Consider the following 20,824-nt stretch of genomic DNA (forward strand, 5'->3'; position numbering starts at 1 on the left):
TCACCGTGCAGTGACCAGGCTCGTATTTCTTTCAATGATAAGAAGACAAGAGTATGAGCGCGAATCTATAGAATACAAGTGTGTCTTTATCCTAGATTTCAACTCTTCCACAAAGGGTGCACATTGTATCTCTAAGGATAATTAGGGTGGGATTGTGTGCCCATAAGTCTGACCAGTTGAGAAGCACGGCTTCTAAAACAAGTTTGAGCTTTTGGCAAGGCCACTGCCATTTTTGTGGATGGGTAATTAGGACTTCACCACATGTTAAAACAACAGAATCGAACAGAGCGGGCAGTCTACCCTTTCAAAGCATTCTGCAGGCCCTGATGCTCAATAAGGTAGCAAACATGGAAAACCTCTTGAGATTTTGACAATAACTCAATTTGGATTGATCTTATGTGCCAGAAGGCCTTGGAAATAAATGACCCTGACTGGCACGTTTTAATAGAATCCACTAATGTAAAAAAACAGTTTATTTAAAGAAAAAAAAAACACTAGAAACATTTGACATTTGTTAGCCACCTACCCGTTCATATTGGTCTTCAGGTTCCTTTTAATGCTATTTGAGTTTGTTCAAAGTTGAGCTTTGAGTCCCACAAGTGCAGTACTAGAATAAACAATTTTGTCAAGTTCATCTCATTTTTTTCAACATGTACCAGTTTTCTATTTTCATACACAATATTTTTTACTTTTCTGGAATGTTATAATAATTATAACTGAATCCCCAATAAGCAGGTCAGCGCCTTGCATGGCCGCTATTGGCGTGTGAGTGTGCGTGAATGGGTAAGTGTGAAGCACGTTGTAAAGCGCTTTGGGAGGTTTTAATTGACTTAAAGTGCTATATAAATGCAGACCATTTACCATCACTTTGCATGATCAATTTTCTTCTCAGTTTTTTTTTTTTTTTTGGAACTCTTGTAAGTTTCTGATCTGGGGATGTTGTGATGAGTAGCTATAGAACAAATATGTCATTGTAAATAAATGTTTAAATCCCTCAAAAAGAAATGAAGAATTTCAGGTTCAAGTCAAACTGAAGAGGAAAAACAGTCCTGCAAAAACACTTTGGACTGTTCTTTTAGTAATCATCAATTATATTTAAGTAGGGGAGACATGTCCGTTCTTTATCTCAAGTATCAATGGCAGCATTTTTAGTATTGTACCTGTGTATTCCATTGATGTATTATTGTTGGGCCTCTTGATCATTTTATGCTCATGTGCGACGTAAACATGACATTTAGTTTCAAAGTGCGAAATTAACAGCATTCCCTGTACCGTGGACATCTGAAGGCATCATTGAAGGAGCCAATGAACGCCATTTGGGGGCGGGTTCAGATGAACTTGTCAACCCTCATTCACGCTAGCTTGGGTGGAGGCTTTACTGTATATAGCTTTGTTCTCGCTTAATACATTCCGAACGTCCATCCTAAAACTAGGAGGACATATACTCGCTATGTTTTCTCATCAACCCAACAATGCTATTAAAGGTTATGTCGCTGATAGAAATATTTTTATGATTATCAGCAAATCATTATATACAAAGTTTTGGCATTTGAATTGTTTTTGGAAGTGTATATTGTATTTAAAAGTCGTATTTTGTGTCATCTTGTGAACAAAGGAAGCCTGTCCTCGTGTCCCCAGGCGCCGGCCTCCTGTCGGTGGAGAGCTCCCATTGGCTTTCGTATTTATTCAAAAGGCCAATTGGCTCGCACGGTATTGAACTCCTTTAATATCGAAGCTGGTGATTGGCTAAAATGTTTGGCGCTTCTTGAATTCACCGTTGTGTTAATGTCCGAAGAGAAAGAAGTCTGCATGGAGGACACAGCGACGCTCCAAAGCCCCATTGGATTCGCGTTTTGCACTCTAGTACAAGCGGGAAAACCTAGACTATTTTCGGTCTGCGTTACAATCTTTGTTTCCTATTGAATTGAGTCTTCATCGGCGAACTTGGTTAGCTAGCGCGGCGTTAGCAGTTTGATGGCACTCACTCTGCCGCGTTCTGAGTCAACGAGTTGAGTATTCGGTCCTTGAGTAAAGAAGATTGACTCCATTACACAGGCAAGCGCTAACTTATCGTTTTTCCATTTTGGACACTTTTTATTTTGTGTGTTTAGGAAACTTGTTGCGAAGTGTTTTTAATTATTTTCACTCTAGTTCTTTTCAGAAGCAAAAGGGGTTATTTTTTCAATGGTCACATTGCCAAGAACCTTTAAAAATGTTCATGATGAATCCAATGAGAACCATTCTTCTAGTTTGTTGCTGTGATGTTTGGTATAGGAGTATACATATGAGATTTTCCTTTCGAAGTCACCGCTTTGACTTCATCAAAAGAAATTCATTTTTTATATCCGAATTCCCAACATGAGGTGAAATCTCGCGAGAGTTAAATGGCGGGGTTCTTGAACGGCTTTTGCATTCGCAGTGCCCGACTAGAGCAGAAACGAGGCTCCCGGCTACTAAACAAAGCTTGAAACTAGTCCGATTACTCCGATTTTAGAAAGCACAACGTGATACTTGTGCAGTTTTAAAGTGATGTGCATCAAAATTGGCAAAAACATGACATAAACTTGTTATAAGAAATTTGATTAAAATGGAGATCTTCATTTAAGACAGCATGGCGGCGCAGTTCTGAGGTCATGAGATCGAACCTCTTGTGTGGAGTTTGCATGTTCTCCCCGTGCTTAAGTGGGTTTTCTCCGGGCTCTCCGGTTTCCTCCCACATTCCAAAAACATGCATGTTAGGTTAATTTGCCAGTCCAAATTGTCCCTAGGTGTGAATGAGCGGGCGAATTGTCTGTCCCTGTTTGCCCTGCGATTGGCTGGCAACCAGTTGAAGGTGTCCCCTGCCCACTGCCCTTAGATGGCTGGGATGGGCTCCAGCACCCCTGCGACCCTACTAAGGATAAGCGGTGCAGATAATGGATGGATCTTCATTTAATTAAAGAATAATTGTGATACATTTGTGTGATATCGCCCACACCTGATTGAAAGTCACTGCTCATCCATTTATCTAAACATGACATGATTGAACTACTTTTTCAGTTAGTTTTTGCAGGTGCTTGACATCCTTGAAAATGCTTGAAATTTAACGTTTTTTTTAAAGATTGAAAAGTGCTTGAATTTTCGGCGAAAAATGATGCAAGCTCTGCTCTCTAGTGATTCGTTTTGTTATTGCATCTCTTCCCTTGTGATTAACTGTAGCTGGCATTAGTTTGTACGGCTTAATCCTATGAATCGTTATCACTCCTCATTGTAATAACATAAATTATGAAACATGTAAATGTTGGTAGGGTTTCCCATTGATATTTTGTAATAGGAAGAACTTCCTGCAACTGAAGATGTAAGCCACATAATACTGCCATTATACTCCATTCATAATGGGTAGAGAGAAATACATTCGCAAGTTACTCAAGATCTAAAAATCATATGCCTTGATAAATGCAAACCCATAATTAATAATCGTGTATGTAAATTGCAGACATATTTCTGCCTCTATAAAATACATGATTTGCACAGTATTTCTTTTAATGGTACTGGAGAACATAGGAAATTCGCTTTGAAAGTCCTTAAAATGTGCTTGAATTTGGAGTCTTAAAGTCATGAGCAGTTGGGTTCAGGAAGCTGAGGGCGTAATTTCTTTTATGCTTTTCATTTTATGTTGAAGTTAACTCAAGGTTCCTCAAATTGACGCCAGCTTTACTCTCGGCGATGTGATTTTGTCGGCCCTGTAGTAATGTATCATTTTTTTCGTACAAGGTCCCAAACTGAGAGTTGGTAAGTGATCAACCTCAAGCGTGATCATGGTGCTGACTGGCAAACGTTCCGAGAAAGGACCGGGACGCTGGAGGAGAAGAGTTAAGTCAGAGTACATGAGGTTGCGCCAGCTCAAGCGCTTCAGGCGGGCTGACGAAGTCAAGGTTGGTGCACCTCGTCCTCCAGCCTTTCAAATCCAATTCCTTGATCTATGTCGTCCAATGTCTGTTCATGTTCTCCTGGGATCTTTACAGAGCATGTTCAACAACAACCGGCAGAAGATCCTGGAATGCACCGACATCTTAAACCAGGAGTGGAAGACGAGGCATATCCAGCCTCTCCACATCATGACGTCTGTTGGCTCGCTCAGGGGCATGCGAGAGGTCAGGTTAACTAAGTGAAGCAAGCCTTTCAACCGCTTATTTTTTAGGATAATTGAACCCTCTCTTATTTTGGTGGGGGAAATAACTTCGGGTATCCCGATCGTAAATCGGGCCTGATATTCGCTGCACCGTCCGTGTGTGTGTGGATCCTTTAAGCACACGGGTGGTATGGGCACCATTTCCTGTTGTGCGTCTTGGGCTAGTACAGCCCAGTGGCGCCTATCCCTCTCCAGGCCAACAAATGTTTACAAGGGGAAAAAGGTTCTTTTCATAGTGATTATTTTTTGTTATTGTTATGGTCATAATTTATGGTGCTACAAAATAATTTTTGAAACAGATAATGTATTACCAAAATCGATGTATCCCCTAGAACTTTGTGAAACCCTGGTGGTTGGACAGTCTTGGGGGGTCCGGGGAACATTTGTGAACCCTTGTTAACGTTATTATTAACCATTCTTTTTTACAAAACCTCCTCAGTTCAGTTACATTTGATCATTCCCTAGCATAAACCGACTGCTTTCAAGGCCTAAAGTAAAATTGAGTTTTTGAGACATTACAAGGGGCGGTATTGAATGACGCAAGTATACAGCATTCCAAGACACATCTGCTACCTGCAGTAAAATTTGGTGGGGGTTCCATCATGCTCTGGGGCTGTGTGTCTCATTTTCCCAACGTTGTCATCATTTTTGTCTACAGCAAAAGCAGAATGGGTCAGTCGGAATGAAGCGCTAGTTTGACAGTAATTAAAAGAATGGAAAATTATTCAGATAAAATAAACAAAAGAAAATTTTCATATGTTTCTTCAAACAGGGTTTGGTTTAAAAGGGTTATAGAATAGCACAGAAGTTTAACTGGCGGCTTAAAAACGTTTGTGATATGTCAAGGAGAAAAAAAAGGTCTCGAAGTTTGTTTTCCTCTTTGCTCCACAGTGTACAGTGGACAGCGGCTTCTCAGAGTTCCCCCGCCAGGTTATTCCCTTGAAGACCCTTAACGCTGTGGCCTCCATCCCTGTCATGTACTCGTGGTCCCCTCTGCAGCAGAACTTTATGGTCAGCTTTATTGATATATGTACCTCTTAACACTTGATCCAATACCATGGAAATGCATCGTGCACTCAATTTGCTGCTAGCGTGAGAGTTGACGTTTAAATCGAGGAAAGTGATAATTCAGCATTTTGTTTTGTTTTCTAAACCCTAACCCTTAAGTCAAATGACCTTATCCCAATGATTTGCAGACAGTTGATGATTGGAATATTTTTTACCGCTGTGTGTGTTATTCTGAATCACGCAAAAGTAAAAAAGCGACATTGGAAACTTAAACTTCTGTATTTTCCGCACTAAATGGGCACGTAAAGCCTTTGAGTCACAACAGGTCTCGCAACTACGGTAAGTAGTTGCCTGCAAAAGTTTGGGAACTTTTGGTCTACGATCTGGAGAAAATAACTTAATGATTAATCATTGAAGCGAAGATGCTTTTCAGCAGATTTCTTTTTATTTTTCGGCATTTTCGCGTGTTTTGAGTACAGACACTGCCCGACTTACAAACGAGATCCGGACGATAATTCGTAAGTTGAATTTGTTTGTAAATTGCTTCAGTGTTATATTTTGTATGGAATGTATGTTCAAGGTTTATATAAGTATGTTTAATGCTTGTTTAAGTAACTTGTATTGTTTTGTACCAAGAAATAAGCATTTCATAAAATAATATGCTCTATAAAGATGAATAAAGTTTACTTTTGGAAGATGCGCTTCAAGAGGTGCTCTGTGGTGAAAAGTGACCGAAAAAAAGCGACCCGACCATTCAACCGCATCAAGCTTTCTTATTGTACTTTCATTTCAAAAGAAATGACTCGCCTTTTCTTTACACTTAACACGAACCATATTGAATTGATGCTCGAGATATTAAACAATAAAAACGTCAAAGTTCTTAGCACGCTAGAGATACAGAACACGTAGTACAGTATGTTTACACACGAACTAGGAAGAGGAAGCTGATTTTTTTCTTCTTCCGGGTGGATGCTGGGTGACCTCTCACAGCGCCACATGCTGGTAGCAGCGGAAAGTAGCACTACAGTAATGCCCTCTACCCGGAAAAAGGTTCACACGATACAAAATCTAACTTACAGTAATGTCCGGATATTTTTTGACATCCCGAAAAAAATGTTACTGAGACGTTTTACTTAAGTCTAATAGTTGTGAGTAGGGGAGCATCTCTACATACATATTTTACACAGCTGGATTCACTACACTCAGTAATGTAAAAAGACCATGGTTGTGTATTATCATTGACTAATGGCTGCAAGATGATTTCTTTAAGGAGCTTACCCGCCTCTATATTTTCAGGTATCTTGTTTCAGACTTATGATGTTTCTGCGATAAGTCTATTTTTTAAATTGTCAGCGTTTGATATCGCAAGAGTTTATGGCTCCAATGATATGTGACATGACATTTCAGTAACTGGTGACATCATACAGACATTATGCCTGAGACAACCATTTTCTTGACTGACATATCTGACTGTTTTGTTGAAGTTTCTAATGTCGTGCCTTATAGTCCAGTGTGCCTTGTGTACAGAAAATACATGACAAAAGACTATTTTTGGTGCATGAGTCTTATAATCCGGTGCGTCTCATAGTGCAGCAAATACAGCATTTGGCAAAGTAACAATTCCTTAAAATAGCAACATGTTTCATTTTACCATCAACACTGCTGCTTGCCAAAAAAGTTTGTCTACTGTCAGGTGGAAGATGAGACGGTACTCTACAACATTCCCTATATGGGAGATGAGATCCTGGACCAAGACGGCACTTTCATTGAGGAGCTCATCAGGAACTACGATGGAAAAGTACACGGAGACAGAGGTGGCTACAAGGGTTTGGTGGCGATGAGAGAGCAGGGGTTCCCCGACTGTTATTGTTGACCAGAATAAGCGCTTTGCAGAGTGCGGCTTCATCAACGACGAGATCTTTACCGAGTTGGTCAGCTCACTGGCACAATACAGTGACAACGAGGAAGATGAAGATGAACACGATTTCAAGATGGAGAAGATGGACGCTATCTGTGATGGGCAGGAGCACACTGATGATGTGCACAGCAACAAGGGTGGTGAGTAAACCTGAAAAATGATGTATTGATGATTATGTGAAAAGTGAGGTGAGCCATGCCAATAGTTAGCTTTTACCTGGGGGGAGTGTGCCTGTTGTAACTGCTTATTTTTCATTTTGCACACAAAAAGGAAAGCGATTGCGGATTCTGTCAAAACAGGAGATTTGCCAAGCTTTTACCAGCAACCTTTTCTCAAAAGTAAATTTGTCACTTTGTTTTGACATTTTTGTTTGCTGCTAGCTGGACTCTGGCCAGTGTGTACATGCAAATAATACAGAACTATTGACCGTGGAATTCGTAAACATATCTTTGTGTGTGACATTCAATCGGTTGGTCCCCGAAGTTGATCGGCTGGTGCTACGCTATTTTATCTGCATTTTAGTTCTTTCAGCAGTTTTCCTTTAAGCACATACATGGCTTTATGTGCTTTGAGAATTTAATAAAAGTATTTAAAATCAGCTGCCAGCAATATACCAGCCAGTCATTTATCCTGCATTTTTCATTATCATGCCTTCTTAGCAAGTTGATGCAAAGTAAATGTTTTAATTATTTTACTATTATTTGATGATATACATTTGTATAAGGTCCCAAACAGAAAGTTGCTGTTTCTGTGTTCAGAACAAGCGTTTTTCGATTTCGACCCCAAATTGGATATTCAGTGCATCATTAGTTTTTATTTTTTTGTCCTTAGAGGGGTGCCTTAACTTACAATTACCTCAACTTAAATGTTTTGCACTGCTGTGTCCTAACTCGATCTGGGCTGACAGTGCTAAAATCGATTTATCATGTTTATCATTTCACACCAATGATCTCTTTATCTGCTGAAAATTTTTAAAAAAATGATAAGACTACTTGGTCACCAACCCCATTACACTACGGCTTGCTGCTTAAGTGACAAACTCAAAGGACAATTTTGGCATTTTTCCATTATAAGCCAAACATGTTTGAACCAAGATGCGCTATACTACGTAGTAAAGGCAGCATTTAAGTAAAACTTAATACCTCTGTTTGCTGTTCAGGCCGAGCCAAATGCAGCAAGAAGTTTCCTTCAGACAAGATCTTTGAAGCCATCTCGGCCATGTTCCCTGACAAAGGGTCCACGGAGGAGCTAAAAGACAAGTAGGAATATTGGAAGCTGTCATCCGAGTGTATGATGTCTAAACTCTTCCTTTACCTTATGAGGCTTGTAAGCCGACCAATGAGAGGGAGCCGGTGCTCATTATTTATTCTGTCCAAACACTAATACGGTCAAAATGTATCAATTCATTTTTATACGGACTGTACTGTTTCCATTCGGATCCTGTTTCGGGATGGAAAATAGTAGGTTTAATTTAGCTCGAGTCACAGCAACTTGGTATAAGTCACAGCTTCAGTCCAGGGCAACATGTGTAATTGCCATTGCAATCTAATCTCTATTTACAAGAATGCAATTTTTTTATCATTGAGCAGTGTGTTCTGTATTCCGATTGGCTAAGCAGTCTCTCCCTTCTCTACAAGTCTGTCAACGTTGCAGTTTAATCTGTAGGCGGGGAATCGCAAAGTGACACATCTGTATAGCGAGGGATTGAAACCCATGGTAATGCATAGCTAATGAATTTTGAACCCCCTGTTACCCATGGAAAAACATTACATCAATAAAATAGTATAAAGTACTGACGTGTAATATGCATTTGAGATTAAATAACATGAGTGTACAGTAAATGAAAATTACACTTCATTTACCTTTGGTATGACATGACTTGAGCTGGTAGACTTAGAAGGCATGTGCAGGAGGGAGGAGACAGTGGGCTAAAGATGAAATTGGTTTTGAAAGTTCAAATTGTGAAAAATAGTGGAGCTGGGGCACTATTGATCTCGTTCTGCGGCGTTGTAATGTGGTGGGCAGAATACTTGGAATACCACCGCAACCTCACCAACACGTCTTCCTCTGAGGAAGCAGACCTTGGGGACTCTGAGGTGGACCATCACATCACCGAGGTAGTTAAAAAGCTCCTCGGTGGCAAGGTCCCAGGGGTGGGTGGGATCCTCCTGGAGTTCATTAGGCCCTGGGTGTTGTGCGGGTGTCAACCATGACACCCCTCTGCCACATTATGCACCAAGTGGCGATGTTTATGTATTTCGAGGTCTTGTTCACGAGCAAGGGTAGGATAAAACGGGATCAGTGCAGCGTCTGCTGTCATGTGGACCCTGTACCGGTCCGTAGTGGTGAAGGAGCTGGCCGAAGCCAAATCTCTCAATTTACTGATCCAGCTACGTTCCTACCCTCATCTATGTCCTGAATTGTGGGTCATGACCGAACGCACAATAACCTTGTTAGAGATGGGGTGAGAAGCTCAATCATCCGGAGGGACTCGTTGTTTAGCTGCTGCTCCTCTGCATTAAAAGGAACCAGCTGAAGTGGCTCGGGCATCTGACAAGAATGCATCCTGGACGCCAACCTCGCGAGGTGTTTCAGAAATGTGTAAGGTTTTTTATCCCAATAGAAAACTGACATGGCAGAGTTGATGAGTTTGAGAATTGGTGCACACGGGCAAGAAAAACAACATGCACACGATGTTAATATTGTCGTGAAAACTGATCAGAATGGATTGCATCAAACTTTTGTACTTCCTAAAGGCACTCAACCAGTTGTCCAACGGGGATGTAATCATCGTAACGTGTACACAGCCCTCACAATTAAGAATTGGCGATAAGATGTTTTTTACATAAAAGAAACAGACCTGCTAAAATCTGATATTGGTACTTAGAGGAATGTTTGAGGGACTTTATAAGGAAAATCCACAACATGCAAGATTCATTGTTACAATTTAAAATGTAGAACCTTTATAATGGATTGCCTCTTTGTTGTGTGTGCTTCAGATACAAGGAGCTAATGCAACAGCAGCTTCCTGGCGCGTTGCCTCCCGAATGCACCCCAAACATCGATGGTCCTAACGCTCGCTCAGTGCAGCGGGAGCAGAGCTTGCACTCGTTCCACACCCTCTTCTGTCGACGTTGCTTCAAATATGACTGCTTCCTCCACCGTTAGTGCAGCCTCCGTGAATGCACATGCCACTTTTCTTTGCATTACCATCTCTAAGCAATTTTGTAACTAATTGCTGTAATTCCTTGTACTCCAGCTTTCCACGCCACGCCAAACACATACAAACGGAAGAACTTGGAGAACCTTGAGGACAGCAAGCCCTGCAGCTTGGACTGTTATATGTACTTGCTTCAGGTGAGTTTATCACGTATGGGTTAGGCCAGGGCTATTATAATAAAGGTGGCCCAATTTTTGTTTTTAAATAAAATAATGAAATTGAACTTGACTCGTTCACTACCTAGGAAACGTCTCAGAAAAATTGTCATGTGGCTAAGCACATTGGTTGTGTTTCAGGACAACGCGGTGACAGAGTCCATTGGCGGGGCAAGTGGAACAGAGCGCTCAAAGACGCCGTCAAAGCGCGTGACTGGACGTCGTCGAGGGCGCCTCCACAACAACGGCAGCCGTCCTGGGACGCCCACAGCCACCACAGCTGCCCACAACAGAGACACGGACAGCGAGGGCGGAAAAGAGGAGGACGAGAACAGCGGCAGCAGCTCAGGTCCTTTGCATATACAGACATGTTATGGTTTCAACATCATCAAATATTGATGGGTTTTCCGAACATTGAAGCATTGTCACTTTTAATCAGAGAGGAGTTTTGGACTAACTTCAAGTAAATAACGCTGTTAATATTTGAAAAAGGTGAAAGGCAAATACATTTGTAACTACATGTAGATGAATACTGTTAGTCACTTGAAAATACTTTGAATGCCCGAAAGTACCTGGAAAAATCGCTACCGTGATGTGACAGCATTGGCGCTTCTCCCCAAAATAACCCTAATCTTATTTGGTTTGAAGATTTGACTCCATTAAATTGTCCTCGCCATTGATGACAAAGTAGTGGAACATAGTATGCAACGAGATTAGACATAGTATTAAAGACCTTAGAGAAGATGAGACTGTCAGGCCAGTCTCCAAGCACCATGTTGTAAATATATTAACATAACATTTAGCAGCAACAAAATAAGCCGTGAGGTATGTAGTTTTCAGTTTTTCGGGCTTGTTTAGGGTGGTGATGGCCCTGGGGAAGAAACTGTCTCTGAGCCTGTCAGTTCTTGTTTTAAGAGACCTCTAGCGCCCACCAGAGAATAACAGGTCAAAGAGGTGGTGGCAGGGGTGAGAAGAGTTCTTAAAATTTCGTTGGCTTAGCTGTTTCTTCACTTCTTGGCAAGTTTCAATGTCCTCCAGACGAGGCAGAGCCGCCAATGATTTTCTGGGCTATGTTGATGCCGTGCTCCCAGGTGGTGACACCGTATGCCCACTCTGTTTTACAGAGTGCAACTCTCGCTGTCAGACTCCAATCAAACTGAAGATAAACTCTAAACATCCTGTCGAGGATCTGGATTGGAGTGGGGCCGACGCTTCGCTTTTCCGCGTGCTCATCGGTACATATTATGACAACTACTGCTCCATCGCAAAACTCATCGGAACCAAGACCTGCCGGCAGGTGAGCGTGTTCGACTTATTTTATTGCACCGACCTTTCCACCGGTGGGTCTGGCATTAGCTGACGGCAGACATTTTGCAAGGTCTATGAGTTTAGAGTGAAAGAGTCGAGCATCATATCGCGTGCTCCTGCGGAAGACGAAGACACGCCCCCCAGAAAGAAGAAGAGGAAACACCGTCTTTGGGCCACGCATTGCCGGAAAATCCAGCTAAAGAAAGGTCAGAGTTCAATCCACGAACCCTAAACAAATCTCAAAAGCTTGTTGTCTGGTTTTCCCCACCCCCTCTAGATGGTTCGTCCAATCACATATACAACTACCAGCCGTGTGACCATCCCAGGCAGCCCTGTGACTCGTCTTGTCCGTGCGTCACTGCCCAGAACTTCTGTGAGAAATTCTGCCAGTGCAGCTCAGAGTGTAAGAGGAATAAAACCCCACCATAATGCTATAAAGTGGCCTCAGGTGACGGTGCTCGAAATGCTTTTGCAGGTCAGAACCGTTTCCCTGGCTGCCGTTGCAAAGCACAGTGCAACACCAAGCAGTGTCCTTGCTACTTGGCCGTCAGGGAATGCGACCCGGACCTATGCCTCACCTGCGGCGCCGCCGATCACTGGGACTGCAAGAATGTCTCCTGCAAGAACTGTTCCATACAGAGAGGTGCCAAAAAGGTGAAATTGTAACCCAACTCAGCTTTATTTTTAATGCCCTTATAAAATAGACACAGCTGAAGACAAAGTAGTGTACACAAGTAAAACATTGTTAACATAAAACTCAAATAGACCATAACATAATGAAAACACTTAAAAATAATGAAATGGGAACATACTCTCATGTTGGTTCAAAAGGCTTAGGAATAAAAATGGGTTTTAAGACTAGTTTTAAAAAATGGACTGTGAGGCAGCCTTTCTGATGTACAAGGGCAATTGTTTTCAAAGTTTGGGAGCAGCACCAGAAAAGGCTCTATTCCCTCAGAGCTCAGACCTTGGTACCTACAGCCGCAGTTGATCAGCTGACCTGAGGCACAGGGCAGGAGCATGACAGTGAAGCGGCTCGCTTGAGGTAGGGATGGGCAAGGCCATTTAAAGGTTTAAAACGGATAAAAGAATTTAGAAATTAACCCTACAATGCATGAGCAGCCAGTGAAGGGAAGCCAGAACCGGTGTAGCGCACTCTTTCTTGCGTGTTCCAGTTAAAAGTCGAGCAGCAATATTTTGGACTCGCTGTAGGCGTGAGATGGTAGACTCGCTGATTTCATAATGCAATGCATTGCAGTAGTCCCTAACCCTAAGACATGAATCACAATCTCAAAATGCTCCAGAGTGAGAAAGGGATACACTTAATGCCAACTGCCTTAAAAGGAAGACGCTTGACTTATTTCTATACTTGTTTGTTGATCTAGTGTAAAATCTTAAAACCCAAGTTAAGAGCAGTTGGCTTTAGATATAACTCAAAAGGGCCCAAGCCAAGAAGCACATGACCCCTTTGCAGTTAATGAGTCCTTTAAAAAGCGTTTCAATGATGGCAGTTTATCTCCAAAGACAAAAGTGACTGGGTCGGTACTGTTATAAATTCGCTCATCACCAACAAATTGGAGACACTGACTTGCTAACACTGATGTGTTCAAATAGAAGAATGAATATTTATTCGCTTCAATTTAACTTAGTACTTGTAGTCAAGTCATGTTTATTTGTGACGCCCTTAATCACAAAGAGTCTCAAAGGGCTGCACAGACCACTGATTATTGCAAACCACAGACTTATTATGACACCATCCCCTGATCTAAAACCTACATGGGGGCAAATAATACACAGATATTGTCTACATAAAATATAGGTTATTCATATGCTATAGAATAGAAGTGTGTTTTAAGCTTAGATTTAAACATTTCCACTGAGGTTGCAGATCGAATCTCGGGGGATAGAGCATTCCACTGCACGGGGCCCGGATGGAGAACGCTCTCGAACCTGCGGATCTCTTCTTGGCTCTTGGGATCACTAGTAGACCAGCGTTTTCAGAGCGAAAGCTCCGGACCGGAACATACGGGGAAATTAAATCTGAAAGATGTGAGGGAGCAAGTCTATGCATGATTTTGTATAATACCAACAGAACCTTAAAATCACACCTTAAGCTAACATGGAGCCAATGCAGGTTAGCTAAAATCGGGGTAATGTGATCAAACTTTCTTGTTAGTTAAAAGCCTCACTGCAGCAATTTGTACCAGCTGAAGGCTCTTGATTTTGGACTTCGGGAGACCGGAGAGTAGGGCATTCCAGTAATCGAGGCGGGAGGTCACAAACACGTGAATTATAATCTCCGCATCCGACTGATACAGCATAGGGCGAATTTGAGCAATTTTGCAAAGATGTATTGTATTATGTATTGTTTTCATTTAATTGACTAAATATTGTGTTATTTTTTTCTGTTATTACCTGAGAAGACGTATTACTTTGCATTTTTAAGCTAGGATTTTTTTGTTAATGGTTATCTTTTTGTCTGAATCGCAACTTCACCCATTCGTTATTCTCCATTGGGGTTCTCAGTCTGAAACATGCTTCAAAATGCACAACTATACAGTAGAACTTAGTTTTGTGCATTCTCCTCGTTCATTAAGAGATGGTGCTAGATAATAAGTATTTTGTTGGGTTCTCCTGAACTCATTTCACTTGGGTCATTTGAGTGATGGCTTTCCAGTTTTTGAAAGATGGCTGGGCCAAATTTTTAGCTTGCATCCATTCTGGTTTCTTTTTCAGCACCTCCTGTTGGCACCGTCTGATGTGGCAGGCTGGGGAATATTCATCAAGGAGCCGGTCCAAAAGAACGAATTCATCTCTGAATACTGCGGCGAGGTAGGAATCTGTGCGGCACCGCGTGAGGTAATGCTAACCAGACCGTGCACTTTTTCAGATCATCTCTCAGGACGAAGCGGACCGCCGGGGCAAAGTCTATGATAAATACATGTGCAGTTTTCTCTTCAACCTTAACAACGGTAACCGTTGTGAGACATTTACCGAATGAGGCTACCTGGTGTTTGATCTCACTGCTCCGCACTTTCCGTTTTTTTCCTCATCAGACTTTGTCGTCGATGCCACCCGCAAAGGCAACAAAATCCGATTCGCTAACCACTCGGTTAACCCCAACTGCTACGCCAAAGGTAAGAATGCTGCCACATGTTGTGATGGCAACATGGACCAAACCTTTTGGTCCCTGTTCTCTAATCAATACAGTCAATTGAATTACTTTTCTCATGGAGAGAGAATAATACAATTCTTTTGAGTCATTTCGCAAATCATTAATAAGTCATCGACTGGTAGTTACACTGATATGACAAGTTTGTGCAACCGCCTGGTGTCTTCTCAGTGATGATGGTGAACGGCGACCACCGGATCGGCATCTTTGCCAAGCGCGCCATTCAGACAGGGGAGGAGCTCTTTTTTGACTACAGGTACCCGACATCTATTACAAAGGCCATGATTCCAGACTGTACCTTGCATAAATGTCTTTGATTGCCGCGGTGAGAGTAAGGCTCGTCACTTGCAGGAATTACGAGGGTGTAATTTGGTGAGAAGAATTCAATTGGAGAAAGTCAGGCTAATAACCTTGCGACTCTGAAGTGCGTAAAATAGGAAAAATCCATGCAGTGGAATGTTCTATGTCATTTTTAATTATTTGAGGAACATAACGGATTTAAACCAGGGAAAGTGATCTTAAATATCTTTGCTGATAAGTAATAATGGATGAATGATGCCACATAATTTCACCCTATAGAGGGGGAAATCAAAAGAAACTGCAAGTAATAAAAGTGAAAAACGGATGTAAAAGGCTGGTTAAATTTTGCCAAATCGCGGTTAACAACTCTAAATGGTTCTGTCTGCGTGAGCCCCCTTTACTTGTAATGTCAAGGCAAGCTCCTAATAAGACGAGTGATGAATTTCTTGAGGAGCTCAGGTCACGAGTAGTTTTTCTGGTAAAGCTGGACCTTTAACCTTTGGCAGGATGGATATATCCTCTGTTTCAAGGGGGGATGGAATGAGAAGTACCAGAACCTTATATAATGCCACCCAGACAGCCACAGTTGTGAATATTTCTGATCAACCAATCAGTTTGACAGCCCTAGGTTCCCTGCGACCCACAATAGAGCTTGACTGTTATTTGATAGATAGATAGATACTTTATTCATCCCCGAAGGGAAATTCACATTTCCAGCAGCATCCCTGAGCTGAGAACAGTACAATAATAAAGCCAAAAGAATACAATATACAAATACCCAGTGTGACGTGCAAATGCCCTCTGTAGCGTGTTATATAGAATATCTAAATAGTGCTACACAGAATACATATTGCAGTAAGATTCGGTAATATCCAATGTAGGTGGTGTGGTTTAATTTGGGCCTTTACTCTGCCGGGTGGAGTTAAAGAGCCTCATGGCATGAGGAGGAAAAGATCTCTTCAGTCTTTCCGTAGTACAAGACAGTGACAGCAGTCTGCGAGTAACAAAAATGGCAAGTAAACCATGCGGTCTTCACCAATGAGAGCAGGTTCAACCTGAACAAAAGATTGTGTGGAGAACGTTATGGTGCCCGCATGATCGTTTAGCACGACTGGTTTGGTGGGTTCAACAGAATAACTGATCACATGTGGTGAGAGTCTACAAGCAGTTCCTGTAGGATGAAGTCATCAAAACCCTTCACTGGCTCCCACATTCACCTGACCTAAAACCAACAGAACGCCCTAAAGGCACTTTGTTTTGGTCCGTTTTCCAAATTGTGGTTGTGTCCAGGAGCTCAGTGATGGCCGTCTCATTACGACCTTACCATAGCGGATTCAGGCTCGTGTACAAGAAGTGGCGGGCACAAGTACTATTGAGTATCATAGACTTGCTACAATAACATTTTGGCAAAGTGGACCAGTCTACATATATTTTTTTTTCACTTTCATTTTGGAGTTTTGTTGGATTTCTTCCATCCTTTTATAGGGTCATCATTTTCATTTCAATCAAATGATGTGGCATCATTTTGTTACAAATACATCACCTAATTATTACCGGGAAAGCTATTGAAGATCTTCTTATCTTTAAGATCTGATTTCTTATGAAGTGTTCTAATTTTTGGAGCAGTGTATTTTAGATCAGGAAATCTGTCACAACGTGTAGTTTTTTAAAAAAAAATTTTTTACTAATACTTCTGAGTCTTTTTTGTTTTTAACCGGTTGTTAATTGAAACCCATGAATTGGATACTTATGACTAAATCTTAACCCTTAACCGATTGGAGTAGACTAGTAAGTGGAGAGTAAATTGTTACATTCGTCCCTCTTGCAGGTACAGTCAAGCAGACGCTCTCAAGTATGTTGGCATCGAGCGAGAGTTGGAGATCGCCTGAACTTCACCTTGTGTGCCAACTACCCTCAGAACAACCGTCAGCTAAAAACAAAAAAAATAATTATTTGAAGGTTTTTTTGTTTGTTTTTGAAGTCCAATACTCAGTTTTGGTGGAGACAGGAGACAATCAAGTCTGCACACAAACTTTCAGAGACCCAAGTTGGCACCAACAGAGTCATTCTCTCTACATCTATCTCACTTCAAGTGCTTTGTGTTAAGGAGAAACCTGACTAGGCCATTTTTTTCCTATATGGATCAATCACATTCAAACCTTTTTGAGAAACCACATTAAGCATCTGGCCATATCCTGCATAAGATGACTACTGGTCAGTAGAGCTGCAATAATACACCCAAATGATGATCTTGTGGGGGACTCCTTTGCTGGCAGACTTATTCCTGGCTGCTGGTCCCCATTTTTCCCGAGGATCTCGGTGCTGCTGATCCGAGATCATTTGTAATCGCATCATTCACCCTTTTTTGTGTTGTGTTCATGTGCACTCGTGTGTGTGTGTGTGTGTGTGATTGAGTATATATGTTCATAAACAGCATGCACCCCCAATTTTGGATTAAAAATGGGGATGAAATTTACCTTCTCTTTTTCTTATCTCAAACGATTGTAAGTGACAAATTTTAAATACATGCAACCATGATTAGTCATTTATATGCGGTGTAAACTACGAACACAATTTCGACATAAAATGTCCACTCTTTAATATCCTCAAGTACAATTCGTCATCAGATACTGTACACCAAAGAGTCGTTTCCCTTGTGCTTTCTTTGTGTTTATATCTTTTAGGGCATTTCCGGGACTTGTGATATTGAACTTATTGCCTCTGTCATCTACATCCCTATCAGTCTGGTGATTACCCATTGGATGTAGGCTTGTGATAATCATTGTCATTATCACTAACATTGGCCAGGCAGTGAGAATTAAATCAGTCCGTGGTACAGAAATGCCAGGGGATCACTGATCTATATCACTGGTGGACTAGTGTTTACACTTTGGTGCTTTCACTGTTGTGACCAGGGTTCGAATCCTGTTGCATCCAAGGTTTTGCGATTGTTGTCAGCGATAATATGAATCTGAACAGTAATTGCAAAAACACTTATGTGCCTCGTGTATAACGCACACCATGACTTTGAGCTCCTTTTTATATTAAAAAAAACTCAACACGTTATAGACTCTTAAATACGGTTTTCAGAAATCCATGCCAGGCTGGATTAAATCATCCGACAGTTCAGATCCAACCCACGGGTTGTATATTTATCATGTTTGGTCTAGATTTGCAGGGGTGGCCAACCCGGTCCTCGAGAGCCACATGTCCTTCATGAGTTTGTGGAGTTTCTCTGCTCCAACAAAGGTGATGTGAATTTTCAGTTTGTTAAAAAGCTTTGTGCGAGCTTGCTAACTGGAATCCTCTTTATTGGAGCAGAGAAACTCCGAACATATGCAGGACATGCGGCTCTCGGGGACCGAATTGACCACCCCTGCGAGTCTAGAGGCTGTTATTGCTGCAAAAGGGGCATCTAGTAAACATTGATGCAATTTGAAAGGCACTTGATTCATTGAAAATGAGCTGGTTTCAGACCTGGATGCAATTGTCGTTCTCTTTAAATTGGCTTTTCCAAATCTCCACATGAGCATACTTTTAAAAATGTCTTAAAGGAATCCGGAAGGATAAGTTGTGAACACTACACAACTGTTTGCTGAATAGTTCTTGCCAATAAAGCATACAGCTTGCTGTAGGAGAGTTCTGTCTTGTTCTTATTATTTTTAAAATGTTGTGAATCTTGTTTTACCTGATTTGCTCTATCTATGCGGTTTCACTGGAAATAAAACGGTAGTTTTTGTTGCCCAATGTTTATGAGATGGAACTAGGCTGTCAGCCCCAAACTGAAATTAGGGTTTGAAAGTGCTTTTAGTGTTTGATTTATGGTAATTGAGTTAGGATTGTGAACATTTAAAACAAAACATCTTTGCATGCAGTCATTCGCAGAATATAACACCATTCGTAAATTGGAAGGATCTCTTGTGACTCATGCGTCTTTGGTTCCTGTCTTTGGTCACTTTTGTTAACGGGACAAATGCAATTAGGATTGAATTCATTATTGTAAAATTAAGGCCTTCATTGGAATTAATGTCTTAAAGCCATTCATATATTTATATTTGTTTGAACTAAAAAGGTGTAACTTATCACCTGTCTTTTGATTTGCCGATTTACTTTGGTGGCAACATGGCGTGACCACAGTAAAGGAACTATCAAAACGGTGATGTGGTTTCAGTCGGGCTTTTCAGAGCAGGTGTATATATTAGGTCTCTTCATAATACACATGGCAACTTCGGACATAGATGTCTACTTTGGACCATGGGAAAGTACAATTAATCCGAAGTAGCTGTCCGACAAGTTTTTCACCACAGCTAAAATCTGTGCCATGTATAGACGACGATAGGTTCAGAGCTTTGGGGGTGCTGAGCACCCAGATTGCAAGGCTGGTTAAACAAACAAAAAAAACAGTAAAGTGATAACATGTAAGATTCAATTATGATAATTACAATATTGTGTTAAAGGTTTTTATTATGAAAGGCCGTTTTATTGAATGTTCCTTTTTTCAATGAATAATGGCTTTGCTTTTTCATAACACGTTTCCACCGGAGACTGTCGCTATGCCACAAGTGACGGTTGGTGAGTGAAAGGGGGCGATAACTGCTAGGAATCAAATGGACTGAACCATTTCAAGGCAGTGGAGATTTTCCCCACGCTGCGTTCCTCATAGATTATTCTACTTTTTTTTTTTTTTTTTTTAATATATTTTAGCTAACTTTTTTCATTAAGCTTATCCTATCCTTTATTTTATCCTATAATGTTCCTGTAACATTCACCTAAAATCTCAATCCAAGATCCTGTTCATGAACTGTACAGAAAATGTGGACGTTTTGGTGTATCGTGTTAAGACTCAGTAGCAAGTTATTTTTTGGGGACAAAACTACAAACAGTGCGTAATCTGATTTGGAACGCAGAGAAAAAGGTTTTTATTCTCACTTGAATTTGTTTATACAAACATCTGCAGATGAGTGTAGAATGGGCATAAAGCTGGAAAGCAGGTGAGACAAGAGCTTGATGCCTTTCCTGGTACCTTGTCAAATTTGATGATCTGCAACCTCAGTGGAAATGCTTAAATCTAATCTTAAAACTCACTTATATTCTATAGCATATGAATAACCTTTTATTTCATGTAAACAATATAAGGGGATGGTGTCACAATAATCTGTAGTTTGCAATAGTCTTTGATTTGTGCAGCCCTTTAAGACTGTGAGGGTGTCAAAAATAAACTTGACTATCAACTCATCAGCTGACTTCCTTGGAGACTTTTAGATGAGCTATCCCAGCTTAACAGTTTTTAAGTATTTTGTTTCAGACATCGTTATATTTCTGTGATGAGTACATTTTGTAATGGTCATATCTTAAATCCCTGAGGAGACACATGAAAACTTTGCATAACTACGCGCTGTCTGAGTGCACTACACTGAGTCGCCAGTGGAGGGCACTCTTTGATGGTGTCTATGCAGTTGCCTGAGTTTCTAGTTGCAGACAGATCACATTTCAATCAACAACTCTTTTGGTCTATTATGTTAATTAGCTTGAAAAGATAAAATAGAACTTGCCTTAACCATCGTGGCATGCA

At 41.1% G+C, this 20,824-nt stretch overlaps 1 protein-coding gene across 1 annotated transcript; it reads left to right on the plus strand.

Moving 5' to 3' along the window:
• Nucleotides 1–1,733: 1,733 nt before the first annotated feature.
• On the plus strand, nt 1,734–18,891 carry ezh2 (enhancer of zeste 2 polycomb repressive complex 2 subunit). Its single transcript, XM_088326040.1, has 19 exons — nt 1,734–2,055; nt 3,754–3,914; nt 4,005–4,133; nt 5,063–5,182; nt 6,873–6,993; nt 7,073–7,237; nt 8,257–8,356; nt 10,097–10,260; nt 10,357–10,454; nt 10,614–10,821; nt 11,597–11,769; nt 11,851–11,986; nt 12,058–12,183; nt 12,256–12,434; nt 14,517–14,612; nt 14,671–14,752; nt 14,837–14,917; nt 15,124–15,208; nt 17,081–18,891. The coding sequence occupies exons 2-19, from the start codon at nt 3,798–3,800 to the stop codon at nt 17,139–17,141; spliced, it is 2,241 nt and encodes a 746-aa protein (XP_088182166.1). The 5' UTR covers nt 1,734–2,055; nt 3,754–3,797; the 3' UTR covers nt 17,142–18,891.
• Nucleotides 18,892–20,824: the final 1,933 nt, after the last annotated feature.

Source organism: Urocampus carinirostris, chromosome 2 (genome assembly GCF_059441175.1).
Source record: "Urocampus carinirostris isolate Australia breed hairy pipefish chromosome 2, RoL_Ucar_1.0, whole genome shotgun sequence".
NCBI classification, from domain to species: Eukaryota; Metazoa; Chordata; class Actinopteri; order Syngnathiformes; family Syngnathidae; genus Urocampus; species Urocampus carinirostris.

Coding starts and splice junctions, on each gene's coding strand:
- ezh2 (XM_088326040.1), top strand. CDS start 3,798: ATGGTGCTGACTGGCAAACGTTCCGAGAAAGGACCGGGACGCTGGAGG. Junction 4,134..5,062: donor CGCTCAGGGGCATGCGAGAG/GTCAGGTTAACT, acceptor TTTGCTCCACAG/TGTACAGTGGACAGCGGCTT. Junction 10,822..11,596: donor GAACAGCGGCAGCAGCTCAG/GTCCTTTGCATA, acceptor TCTGTTTTACAG/AGTGCAACTCTCGCTGTCAG.